The sequence below is a fragment of the Pieris rapae genome, chromosome 9 (genome assembly GCF_905147795.1).
Source record: "Pieris rapae chromosome 9, ilPieRapa1.1, whole genome shotgun sequence".
Classification (NCBI taxonomy): domain Eukaryota; kingdom Metazoa; phylum Arthropoda; class Insecta; order Lepidoptera; family Pieridae; genus Pieris; species Pieris rapae.
This window is the reverse complement of record NC_059517.1, coordinates 4,349,599-4,363,607: the sequence shown is the minus strand read 5'-3', so window position 1 is coordinate 4,363,607 and position 14,009 is coordinate 4,349,599. Positions and strand designations below refer to the sequence as shown.

Here is a 14,009-nt window from a genome sequence, read left to right as displayed (position 1 = left end):
GCTCTGGGGGTAACCGGCATTATCTACAGGCACCAACTGAAATATTTAATTTTAATACAAGCGCTGTACACCTGAAATCAGTGGCAAGAACAAAATCAAAGTAATAAAATCATTACAGCTGTGTAAATTAAGTTTACAAGAATAAATAAAGTATAAGATACGCATACAAATCCTAGTATGAATGCGATATGCAAAATTTCTGAATAACTCGATACCCAGATATGTATTTAAATTGAATAACGACATTTTCCTGCCTTATCAGTGACGTGAACAAAATATTTTCATACAAGGCCTACCTATTGGTTAACACTTTTTTTTAAATTACTGAATCCTTTTTAATAAAAGTGTTATCTGGATTTTAAAAAAGCATAACCGAAAAGGGTTATCTTTGATCAAATATAGGCAAGATTACAACTGATATTTTTATCTCAGAATATTGACGAAAGAGAAGAGAAAACATACAGTCTTTCTTATCTTGATATCTATTTTTGCGATCAGGTTTCAAGTTCTACGGTTGTTATACCTGTTAAAGGTTTAGAAAATTCAACAATATTCTAATCGGAGAAACATTCTAATGCTGTGAAGGTGGTGATTATGTAAGTATAAATGTTTAGTCGCCACTTCGCCAACAACTTCATAACAACCACGACTGTCAGGTGAATTTCGTTCGCAAGTGAAGTTTCTCGTTGTGTTGTAATATAACAGCGATCGATTTCTATTCATGGCTCAATGCATTTGACAATAGAGTTAATTTTTCGTGAAGTGTTTGTCAACAGTACGAAATAGGGTAAGTACATTCGGTGTATTAAGACCCTAAAGACGACAGTGGTATTTTACCCACAGGTTTAACGTTCAATATAAATAAATATATTTACAATTGCAATTTTAAGGAAATCTTCAACAATAATTCATTATCTGATTCATTATTCCAGTAGCCTTTAAGTCAAATTAATTCAGATTCATAATTAGGTAATTAAAATTAATTTAAGGTAATTAGGTATAAAATTAATTAAAATAAGCTAAATACTATTTTAATATTAACTACAATAATGAAATCATAATACAAAAAGTACTACTGTTTACAAATGATGACGATTATTCAAGAATCAATATCTAAAAATAGTTTGATATTTTCCATAAAGGCACTTTGTATTTAATTTACAAGAAATAATAATAAAGCCTATATTATTTCCAATCACGAGCCAAAATTATAATATACAGCTTAGATTATTTTTCATTTGTATACATTTTTTTACTTGTTATCCTATATCCTAGCTATCTTCATTACCGTCCGTCATGAAGGAGCTAAAAGCCTTCTCCAGCTTTATCCCACTGACTCTGTCTATGGCTTTCATTCTCCACTGGTTTCTTGATACCTCTTCGATTTCTTCTATCCACCTTTTCTTGGGCGCCCTCTTCGCCTTCTCCGTGGCCTTTTCCATATCTGTGTCCATTTTGCTGTGCCCATTGCCAAGTTTAAAATTATTATTGCAATAAATTTGACTTGTTCTGTTTATGCAATTATTACCCTAAATTAAAATAAAAAAAAACTATTATTAGCCGAATACGGTAGGTACTAGTAGACTGCGGCTTCATAGAAATCTGATTTGATAATAATACGAATGAGAACAAAAATACTATCGCCAATACTTAAAATATAATTTACTCGACACCTTGCATTAATACATTGCATTAGCTAGCAACTTGTACAGCGACTACTAAGAACGACTTTTAAATGTTGTCACTGTACGATTGGAGATCTCTAGCCGGCGTTACGTTCGTATACAAATTCTTAAATTATGAAATACAGGCACCTTAGATTAGAATCGAATAAACTTTTATTATTAACAATTCTAACAAGTATTTTTACATATTCTGACATTAAATATATTCTTTCAGATGAAGCCCGATATGATGTCTTGGGTCAGTTCCCATAAAGTTATCGTGTTGTTGAGTTTACTATCATTCTCATTGTTTGTATCTACGATAGCATTATCAGTCCAAAGCACTACATGTAGAATAGAAGAAAATATTTTAACTACTGACATTGATAGTTCAAAAAAGACGAATACAAACGAAAATCATGTAAGTGTGTATAGTTTAATATGTGAATGTGATTTAAAAAAAATCTAATAAACAATCAATTGGTAACTGAAGGCCCATTTTGACATTTTTGGCATATATCTAAGCTTTTTCGTGGTTTCTTATTTTCGTATTTGAAAACTTGTGATACCATGATGATCTTATGTTCCAAAATAAACGTATTTTTTTTAAATCCCTATTAAAACCACACAAAATGCAGAATGACAATAAACGCACAAAAGTATTTACAAGTATTTTACATCATAGGAACGGACGCAATCTTGCATATATTAAGCCAAAAGTTTAACTTTCGAGAAGTAATAAAATAAGGGGTTTTAATCCTGTTAAACTGTTTGTTATTGGTGATTGTTATGTTTATAGAGATTTTCTTTTAACCTTTTAATCACTTAATCGCAATCACTCTAAATGCACAGGTTTCATTGCTTACATGTATTTTTATATCGAACTGAATTTTTGGTAAGAAGAAAAAAAAACAGTGTCATTCCGTGATTTGGATTTCACGAATAACGAGGTAACGCCCCCGTTTACCTATTATTTTATTATTATTGAATTTTTATCCTATACGCTTTTTCGTTACAGGTTATAAACTACCGACTTTCTAGAGATGTTAGGCCATTAAATTACACTCTAATGTTATGGCCTGACTTAGAAAGAAATAGTTTTAAAGGGCAAGTAACGATAAGAGTGCGTGTCCTACGACCTACGACCAATATTGAGCTTCATATGAAAAATCTATCGATCAACTATGTTGATTTCATTGATGATGCAAACAAATTTCTGCAAATAAATACAACAAATATAATACCAAAAAGAGAGGTTTATCAGGTGCAGTTTGGACATAACGAAATCAGTGAAGGAGTGTACAAATTAACTTTAAATTTTACTGGGAAACTTGACACGGGAATCGTCGGCTTTTATCAAAGTACAATGCGAGGTGGCGTGTAAGTTGTCATTATTTCAAATTAAGTAGTTTTGTGTATTATAGATTTCTAACTATATCCATGTACAAAAACGTATCGACCTATCCGTGGAACAGAGTCAGATGTGATCATAGAGCAAAAATGAGTTTAATAGCTAAACGAGATAAGGAATACGAACTCTACAGACGTACGTTTTTAAAATTTTCGTATCTTGTTTAGTTTCGGAAATACAGAATCGAATAACGTACCGTCTGACATTAATTCCGTATAAAAACGCACGAAGTGATCTAGCGACGGCATGCGGTAAGCGAGGGCGGCGGCGGAGATACTATGTGATTTGTCGCGCTTCAGATTTTAAAGAGATAATTTTATCAATAGGAACAGCCAAAAATACTCTTAGTATCGCACTCTAAATATTATAATATAGACTAAATCGCATACCTATTACCTAGGTCAGACTAAACTTCGCAAAAGCATGTTAAATAAATACTGATATATTATTACTGGTAACATAAGTTTCGCAAATGTCCTTTAGATTACGCAGCATTTGCTACAAATCTGTATAATGTAACTTAAAAAAAAAACATATGTGCAATTCACACATGGCAGAAGTGAAACCTTTAAAAGCAAAGTTTTTATAATTAATCAAATATAAATTAATCATTTTTCACTATCTAAATGTGTGTGTTCTTTAAAAACAGTATATTTAATGATACATTTTAATTTATAAGTTTAATATAAATCTTTAGTTTGGCAAAAATTAAAACAACGAAAGTTTGAAATTCGATCAAATGAAAAAGCGGCAGTAAAGAGAGGCTGTATAATGCCTCCTATCTCATTTTCTCTCACGTTAAATCTTATGATTTAATGTTTCTGTCTCTCTTTACCGCTGCATCCGGTTTGAAATCACGACGATTCTAAAGAAGTGTATCTATCTCATTTTCTTCCACGTTAAATCATATGAATTAATGTTTTTGTCTCTTTTTACTGTCGCTTTTTCGTTGCATCCGGTTTGAAATCACGACGATTCTAAAGAAGTTTCACTTCAAAAACTTCACAGTAGTGTTGGTCGGCTAGGCGGTGCCAATCAAATATCAATATGCCAATAACCACAGACTTATTATTATTACTTTGAAGGTTGACAGTTCCCATACCGTACACCTTTCAGATAAGATTGGTTTTGACTTTTGGTAATTTTGGTATACAATATACATTATTAAAACTTCGAAATCCGAAGTCATGAGAATGGTTATGTTTATAAATAAAATTATATAAATAATATAAAAGTTGTAAATATTTCCATTTTGCTAGATGTTATCAACGCCGTGTAACTATTGGGTTTGACTCTATGTTGAAAAAAACTTATGTCTTTGCCCTTACGAAAATATACCGACAGAATATTAGCTTTAAACAAGGTTTTCTATATAGCTGGTCAATCAGGAGTTATTACGAAAAAAATATGGAAACATCCACGATAAAGTTATCAGAAAGATTGTCTCAGTTAGTTCACCCTGTAAATTACAAGTTAAAATTAAATCCTGATCTTGAGTCAGGGAAATTTCTTGGAGAAGTAAGCATTAATGTTATCGTCGATAGTGAACGAGATAATTTATCTTTGCATACAAAATTCTTGCATATCAAAGATGTGAAAGTGACCAGTAGCCACAATGAAATAACAGTTCAGAATTTTTTTGAAATAAAATCATTGGAACAGTTATATATTCAATTTAATGAGAATATTAATGTTGGAAGTTATGAAATAAACATTGAATTTAGTGGAGATTTGACCAGGAATATTGTAGGTTTCTATCTTTCTAGGCTTAAACCAGGAGGGTAAATATCAGTTTTAGTGAATAAGGCTCTTGAACTTCTGTAATTGTAAAATGATATATTGTCAAATCTAACCAAGAACAATTAAATAAATGTCTCTGATAGTTCCCCAAAACTTATTTTCAAGAAATTTAATTGATATATTTATATATATATATATATATTTAGCAATTATAATTGATATTTGCTTTCAAGATCTTTAGACATTCAAAATTAAAGAAAAAGGCATTGGCATATTTTTCCTGCAGTGCAATTGATGATCTTTATTTATTTCACTGAACTTCTTTGTTTCAGGTCTATGGTGGCAAGTAAATTTCAGCCGACATATGCTCGACAGGCATTTCCATGTTTTGATGAACCCGATTTTAAAGCAACATATGACATAACCTTAGTCAAGCCTATTGATTATGTTGCACTCTCTAATATGAATGTAAGAATATAACTTGAAAACTTGTATAAAAATAGTCCAATATCAATTATATTTTTTTTATCTCTTCATTCAGCTTAAGACTGGTAATCCAATTTGTTTTTAGGAAATATCAAAATCTGTGGATAAATCTACAAATACAGAAACAGTAACTTTTGCTACAAGTGTTCCTATGTCCACATATCTAGCCTGTTTTGTTATATGCAACTTTGATTACAAAGAAACACTCATAAATGCAAGTGGCATTGGTAAAGATTTCACATTACGATCATTTGCGCAGAAGCAACAGACACATAAAATTGATTTTGCTCAAGATATTGGAAAACGAGCTACTGAATTCTATATTAAGTACTATGAGGTGCCATACCCTCTTCCTAAACTTGGTATGTAATATTTAATATGTACTATATTTTTATTTACACTTTACTTCCTATCTGTTACAGGAATGCATTTTGTTAGCTACATGTCTTGGATTTTTTTTAATACAAGTCTATTAATACAAAAAAAAACTTTTTCAGATATGATCGCGATTCCAGATTATGTATCAGGCGCTACTGAACACTGGGGTTTGATTACATATAGGGAAACATCCTTCCTAGTTGATGAGGCCACAACATCATCGCAAAATAAAATCGGTGTAGCCAATACAATTGCACATGAGTTGGCACACATGTGGTTTGGCAATTTAGGTAAGGTGAAAATTATATAATATTTGTGTTTGCAGTTAGAGTTGTAAATATTGGATTTGAAAATCTGTTAAAGAATCTTAATATCAACACTGATACTGTTGACTATAATGTTCATAAGTTATAATTTTTTAATGTTTTTTATGTAGGATATATTTAGGATATATTGGTGTGGGTATTATTTTGGAGTTCTATCGAATTAGTAGTAACTGTTAAGATAGAATAATGTAGTGGAATAAATAAATTAAAAAAAAAGTTTATTGGAAAAAACTTTCAAATTGAATTTATTAGTTTTTAATGGGTTCACTAAGTGCTGCTTCATGTAGCATATTAAAAATTTTATGTATAAAAAACACATATTATTTAGCAGTTTTGTATAAGTAATATTTAGTTTTAATTGTTTTTTGTTACTGACTATTTCATTATCGGAGTATTATTGCAATTGTAGTTCAATCAAGTTAACACAAAAAAAAAGAAATGTCGACTTGGTAACCTTCTCCGTTGTTTAATTCAATTAATAATAATATATTCATTCTCATTTCAGTGACAATGAAGTGGTGGGACGAAGTTTGGCTCAACGAAGGTTTTGCTTCGTATATGCAAGTGAAATCATTGAATGCTATTGAACCTTCCTGGACTATGGTAATTTTAATTATCTAACTAATGTCTTAGACCAACTTCATTAAGTCCATAACACCAACATTGAATTTTCAGGTAATTCCTAGGTAGGATTGTGACGTCGTTAGGGTTCTATATTAGAGACTAGTATTAGCTTTGCGGTCGCTCTTGAAGTTGGTAGACTAAGAGATCATAATCGCCTCAGTTGTGTTAGAGTACTAATCTCCTAGAATATAAGAAAAATAAAACAATTAACTGCTTTCTTGTTCATTGGAGATGAGGAAATAATCCAGTTGAACAGTTATACAATATTCATTATTTTTTGAATTCATTATTAATGCATTTTTATACAATATTTATTCATTATACGAGAATTTGAGGCATGTTAAGTTTTTTAAAATAATAAGAACTCTACATTCAAGTACCTAAATGAGTATCAATTATCATTGAATATTTTACGAGAGGTAACGTCCCTGTCAAAGTAAAAATGTATTAGATTTGGTTTAGATAAATATAGAGTGAATCATATTAGTTAAGTTTATTTAATTTTTAATTTTTTTTTTAAAGGAAGTTGTTTTGTTTTAGCTAGACCAATTCCTAACAAAAACTCTGCATTCAGTTTTAGTCACTGATGCGAAGTTGTCAAGTCACCCTATAGTTCAAACAGTGGAGACACCAGATCAAATCACCGCCATCTTTGATTCCATATCGTATAATAAGGTAATTTTTATTTTTAATAAAATATATATAATTCAGGCTGGTATTTCATAACGGTAATATAGTTCTGACAATATAATTTGACAGACCAGAGTATACTAGAGACCAGAATATACTAGTCGTAGCTTTAAAAGAATAGACTGCTAAAAAACATAAAAGTTGACTCATATGGCAGTCTAAAAGGAGTCTTATGACAAATTTTATTATAAAAATATTTTTAGAATTACTAGAATTTTATACTAGTATGTGAAATATCATTTTTGATAAACATTTCATTGTTTTGTTTGTTCTTTTTTAAGTACAATTAATGAAATTGTAGGGTGCATCAATTTTAAGAATGTTAGAGGGCTTTATCGGTGATGAAAACTTCCGTAGAGGAGTTTCAGATTATTTAAAGAAGTACAAATATGGCAACACCGTCACTCAAGAATTACTATCATCACTGGAGCCATACTTTAAAACTCTTTATCCACAACTAAGCCTCAAGTAAGTACAGATGAAGCGCGATTTTATTGAAGGTTCCGGTTTCCGAGGTTAGATCGAAATAACAATGAATAAATTATTTCTGGTCAGATTTTTTTCCGGAGAAAATCTAAAAAAAAATTGTTACGATGAGGTCAATGAATAAATATCGTCAATCGAGCGTATATTAAATAAAATATAATTCAATTCAATAATATTTTTAATTACGACAGATTTTATATTTTTTTCTTCTCTAACCTTCCTTAGTTTAGATTATTATTGTCTTCAGATTTCTTACTCCAGTGAATAAATCTACACTAGACCACAGTTTTAACTATATTTAAAACTGATCTATGATATTGTGGATTTTATTATCAATAACCATATATACAATTTTAACATTATGAAGTTTTTCCTTTTAAGTAACATTTTCACAGATACATAATGGATACGTGGACGAGACAAATGGGATATCCCCTTGTAACAGTGAGGCCTGGAGCTAACAATACTTATATTTTGACACAATCAAGGTTTCTCTTAGACCCGACTGCGACTTATGACGATGACTCGGAATTTCAGTAAGTATACAGTATAGTCTTAGTAATATAGTCAAATCTATGATTAAGTATAAATTGAGGTGCTAAGAACTAGTCGTGTCAAATTGGCAATAAAAACAATTTTGAGTTTCTGAAGCTTTAAAATAGTTAAAATTAAAAACCATCTGATTGTTTTAAAAAAAGAATTATATAAAGATAGATATATAGATAGATAGATAGATAAAGATTGAGAATGCAAAACGACAGACGCAAGAACAAATGCTTTGTGATTGCTGCTAAACGCTAAATGAATGACATTCTCTAGTCCTTACACAACATCATCGATTGACATTGATTCACATAACCAGAAAAATTATACGTTTTCCAGAATTTTATTTATTTGATTTCCATAATCGCAGTTATAATGATAATAACTACAATTATACAATACATAAAATCCCAAAGTAAAACACATTTCAATAAAGTATCTATGTCTAAATTATAAGTTTTTTCTATGTTCTTCAGTTATCGTTGGTATGTGCCAATAACGTATTCAACGAGTAAAGAGAAGGGTGACGCTATACTATGGTTTGCTGATACGTCGGATAGCGGTAAGAATTACTATAATATAACGATTTTACTTAATCACTGCTATGGAGGTTGAAATATTTTCCCTCCGACTTGAAAGAAAGATCGCCCAGACTAACCTCTGACTAGCTGTGGTTAAGGTCAAAAAGTGGTATGTATTAGGGGTCGGTAAGACTGCGTAATCGAGTTTCTGAGTTTGACGTCATAGTGGTGACGTTATTGTAGTCATAGAAGTCGCTACAGACTATAGAATATAAAACTTTACAGTACATTAAACTATTTAATAATATGGTGTAATCATGTTTAAATGCTAATTTACGTACACGTAAAACGTACACAAAAATACAGTTATAATATATAAATAAGAACTTTATTAAAGAAACGTAAATGCATCTATAATTTCAGTGGAAATATCTCTCAGCGACGATGAAAAATTGTTAAAAATAAATAACAATCAAGTGGGCTATTACAGAGTTAACTATCCGTTGGATATGTGGAATCAGATTATCGAGCAACTTAAAGTAAAATCTAATATGGTAAGTTGCTTTAATAACCAATAACCAATGCGTCTAAGATACGTTTCCCGGGGAAATAATATTTATTTTCGAGTTAACAGCATCTCTTTTCATGTGACACGATAACTAACGATAAAATCAATGATACATTAAGTTAAAATGTATCATTGATTTTATCGTTAGTTTCACATTTTCATATACCTGTATCCTATGAATCCTATGTATTGAATTTGTTTTTGAGGTGAGACAACGGGTATATTATATTTATACACAAAATAAAAAGTGGTTGCTGGCAGAAATCGCTCGAAAGCGATAAGGCCGCCAGTTGCCCTCCTTTTTATTTAATTATGTTCAATTTTTATATTGTAATGTAACGAAGTGTTAATAAATAAATAAATAGTGCTTACATCTGCGTAAAATAAAAAAAAATCTATTGATTATTGAATATGTAACATTCCTTGCGAACTAGTGTTATATAGAAAGTCCTCAAAAGTCATTGGTCATTGTTGCACGTCTGGGGATCGAATCTACGACCTTCGGGATAAGAGTTACACGCTGAACCAAACCACTATGCGTTGAATAGCTTTAGACTATTATTAAAGATTTTGTTCTATAAATCATTTTCAGCTAACAATATCAGACAGGGCCCATTTACTGGATGATGCGTTTGCGTTATCAGATGCTGGTATTTTACCATATGACATAGCACTGTCACTCCCACAATACCTTCCCGTGGAGAAAGATTTTGTCCCGTGGGAAACAGCTTCAGGAAAATTCAATCATCTGTCTAACAAACTTCGTAACACCCCTGCGTATGAAAATTTGAAGGTAAGTTTATAAAACAATACAGGAAGATTATAGTTTTTGGCGACGATTTTAAAGCGCAATAAAGGACATTGATCTTTTCCACCACAAAAAGAGAGATGTCAAGAAGTACTTGGAGAAGCGGGAATACTCAGATTTTTGTTTTTTTTTTAAGTAGTAGTTTTAAATTCTTAGTATTATTTGTTGCTTTTTAATGTCAAATTTCAGTTTTTTTTTATTTTATTCTTTTGTTTTTTTTGAAATCTTTGTATTTTAATGTGCTTGCTTGTTTTCTGATTTCATACATAATTTGTTAATCTATGTAATCTGTTTTGGCTTTCTGTATTATATTAGTATTTTGTATAATAATATGTATTAAGTAAGCTGTTAGATTACTTATAATTAAACAAATAAATAAATAATCTTGTTGGGGGTTCTAACGCACAATCTTGTGTGTTTAGAATGTTTAGAATTCTAGGCAAACACTCATCTTTCAATAAAAGTAAAGATATATTTTGTGATTGGTGAAACTGCACTATAGTAGTGCGAAAATGTAATACTTTAGACATATAAATAACATGTATTACTTTACCTGAACCTAACTTAAATACAAGCCTTTTTTTATTGGATTGATTTATCTGATTCAATTACCAATCTACGATTATACTACATGTGATCTACCACTAGTCTACAATCTATCAACTCTGTCATAGAAGCTAGGAATTGTGTTATAAAGATTTTATTCAATTTTTAGAAATATGTTCATCATCTCATTGCTGGTCTTTATATGGAACAAAGTTGGGAGAAGACAAATTTGGATGTTATTCAAGGGTAATATAATATACATCTTTTGGGATTACAACTTTGATGAATATATTTTTTATATTATAATTTAGGGCAACATTTGAATACGTTCTACCCATAATATCATATTGATGAGACTATCTTAAAGTTTTTCAGACCACCACTGTTTTTATGGTCAGAGGCAGACAAGTAGGCGGATTTAATCTATATTGTATACTTGCAAGACCAGACACGTACCTTCAAGTGCGTTTCCGGTCTTTTTTTTAAATGGCAATAGTTATAACTTTATGTTTCCGGTCTTTAAGATGGTAGATAGGGCCCCTAGTCGATTCAAAATACCTGGAATTGTACCTTCTATCAAGTGTCCATGGGCATTATCACTTAACATGACGTGCCTTGTTCCTCCTGCCCGTTTGTCCCCTGTTCTATTAAAAAAAAATGGTGGTGCGTGGCAAAAAGTTGCGCGGTTAAAAGCGCTCACTCTCAAACGTCAAACTATGTAAATAATGTAATGTTCTCATTTATATGAGTAATATATAAAATAATTATAATATAAAATTAATATTATATTTGATATGATAGAGTACTCATAGAGTATTGAGTTTATAAATTACAGAAATTAATCTAATTGGTTTCTTATTGCAGTTTGCTACGAACGAGAGTATTGACATTAGCTGCTTCAAACGGTTTGCCTGACGCTGAGCGTAGAGTGAGAGAGATGTTTTTGAACTGGTTGAACTCTCACGGAACTAATAGAACCATAGAACCTGATCTACGAAGCTTAGTTTATTATTATGGTATGATGCATTTCCTTCAAAATAATCTAGCGACCGCATTTTTACTTTATTACGATTATGATTTTAATTACCTAACCTTTGTTGCTGACATTTTGCTGTTTGTTTAACTTAATCTAACGCACAATGAACCGGTTTCAATCAGCGTGTCCTGTGACACATAGGCCTCTTCCAGCGTCCATTATTTTCTAAAGTGTGCCGCCTATTCTCTTTATATCATAGTGATATCCAAATCTTATTAAAGATTATCTATTAAGAATTTTTATTTAGCCGAGTTAGCCTATTGGCTTGGCTTCGCTGATGTTGCGTAGGTTCGAACTCCGGATTTTGTTTATTCGCCTATTTAACACTCGCTCGTATAGTAAAGGAATAGATCATGAGGACATAGACATCGATGCAAAAAGTTGACGGTGAGTTAGTCAGGCACAGAAGACTGATCACTTTGCCTTTTAGAAAATCAAATAACCGTGACACAGATACAAAAATTTGTCGCATAAAAGACCTGTGGTTAATTAATTAATAAATCATTTGAGGAACCGTTATGTTGATCTACGTATAAAGTTAAATAAAAGTATACGTTTATTTAAAATTTTTCGGATACGTACTAATCTAATTTTATTATAAAGGTATGAAGCATGCATCAACAGAAGAGTGGGACAAATTGTGGGCCATCTATTTGCAGGAAGAAGATGTACAGGAGCAGACCAAGCTGAGGTCCGCACTCTCTGCGCCGGAAGATGTCGCTATTCTCAAAAGGTAAAATCTCCCACCCACTACTATAGGCTGTCCACAACCTTCAACAGTTGATTTGTATAATAATATCTATATATATTATAAGTGTCCTTGTAAACTGTTTTTAATGCCAAATTTGAATATTAAAAATATAAGGCTTGTGTTCTAGTTCAAACTGAAATAAACTTTTAGCAAAAAACCATTTCTGTGTGAAGTTTGAAATAATATATGAAATAATATAAGACTGCATAATAGCGATCTAAGATTGTTTCTTGATGGCCTAAGTTGATTACGTTTCATACAAATACATTGTTTAAAAAAAATTAAACGAATTTAATTTGTGTAAACGTAAAAAGAACTTTAGAGTCAAAAAGCCGAAACAGAAACATTAAATTCCTTTTTTTTATAAATTTGTTAAATTTCTTTCAGATATCTCAATTTAGCTTGGGATGAGAAAAATATTCGTAGCCAAGATTACCTAAACGTTCTTCAGCTGATAAGTGCTAATCCTTCTGGAAATCAACTTGTCTGGGACGAGGTTCGAAATCGGTGGAATTCACTTGTTGACCGATTTACACTGAACAGTAGATACCTTGGCAACCTTATACCTGCTATAACCAGTGGTTTTAATACAGAGAAACAATTACAGGAGGTAAATATGTTTTTGGCATCACACAATTCAAAAATTAAAAAATTGTAATTTTTTGCCTTTTATATTATTTTATATTCTTACAGTTTTACTGAAATTAGATTTTTATGGTGCAAATTTTGCCCGCAGCAAAATTTTGGCGTTATCTCATAAACTAACATTTAAATTTACTTTTTCACCATTTCTAGAAAATGTTATTATAACCTCATCAATTTAAAATTATAATAAATATATATCAAATATCTTATTTAAGGGATACAAAGTAATATACATCGTCATCTCCATTGATATTTATGTGAATATTTTTTTATTTATTTCCTTTTATTTTATCACTAACTTACACTAATTTTATAGAAACTCAAACAAAATAAAAAAATCACTTAACTTAAGTAACATAAGAACATGCTTTTAAAAACTAAATAGACAATTCTACATTCGTATTATGTCAGTGTTATCAGCATTGAAATGATTGAATTTCAGATGATATCATTTTTCGAGAAGAATTCAGAGGCCGGCGCAGGCGCAAGCGCACGCCAAAGAGCGCTTGAGAATGTCCGCAATAATATCAAATGGACTTCTTCCCATCAATCGACCGTTGCTTCGTGGCTTGAAAACTATGTTAAGGCAATAAAACCTATATAATGGAAAATATCGTTGTTGAAATGCTAAAGTTATAAATTAATAATTTTTACAAATGATGTATGTCAAAGTTACTTAATAAAAAATAAATCAACAAATTGTTTATTATTTCGCGTATTCTTCTACTACACTTGAAATTTTAATATTACTGACATGTATAATATAATGAAAAATACGCCAATCTG

General features: G+C 30.8%; 1 protein-coding gene across 4 annotated transcripts; it reads left to right on the top strand.

Annotated features, from left to right (window-relative positions):
- The first annotated feature begins 457 nt into the window (after positions 1-457).
- Positions 458-13,922, top strand: LOC110998735 (glutamyl aminopeptidase). Of its 4 annotated transcripts, none has more exons than XM_045629462.1 (18): positions 458-596; positions 1,900-2,085; positions 2,683-3,044; positions 5,148-5,283; positions 5,387-5,663; positions 5,799-5,969; positions 6,511-6,608; positions 7,170-7,304; positions 7,621-7,787; positions 8,201-8,341; positions 8,825-8,910; positions 9,293-9,423; positions 10,030-10,230; positions 10,961-11,037; positions 11,656-11,807; positions 12,431-12,560; positions 12,966-13,188; positions 13,666-13,922. In XM_045629462.1, exons 2-18 carry the CDS (start codon positions 1,900-1,902, stop codon positions 13,825-13,827), a joined length of 2,835 nt encoding a protein of 944 aa, XP_045485418.1. In that variant the 5' UTR covers positions 458-596; the 3' UTR covers positions 13,828-13,922. The 4 variants fall into 4 exon arrangements, with proteins under 4 accessions (XP_045485418.1, XP_045485419.1, XP_045485420.1 ...); XM_045629463.1 differs by lacking the exon at positions 458-596 and adding an exon at positions 609-787; XM_045629464.1 differs by lacking the exons at positions 458-596; positions 1,900-2,085; positions 2,683-3,044 and adding an exon at positions 4,257-4,856.
- The last annotated feature ends 87 nt before the right edge of the window (positions 13,923-14,009 follow it).

Coding starts and splice junctions, on each gene's coding strand:
- LOC110998735 (XM_045629462.1), top strand. CDS start 1,900: ATGAAGCCCGATATGATGTCTTGGGTCAGTTCCCATAAAGTTATCGTG. Junction 3,045..5,147: donor AGTACAATGCGAGGTGGCGT/GTAAGTTGTCAT, acceptor TCTTTGTTTCAG/GTCTATGGTGGCAAGTAAAT. Junction 7,305..7,620: donor ATTCCATATCGTATAATAAG/GTAATTTTTATT, acceptor ATGAAATTGTAG/GGTGCATCAATTTTAAGAAT.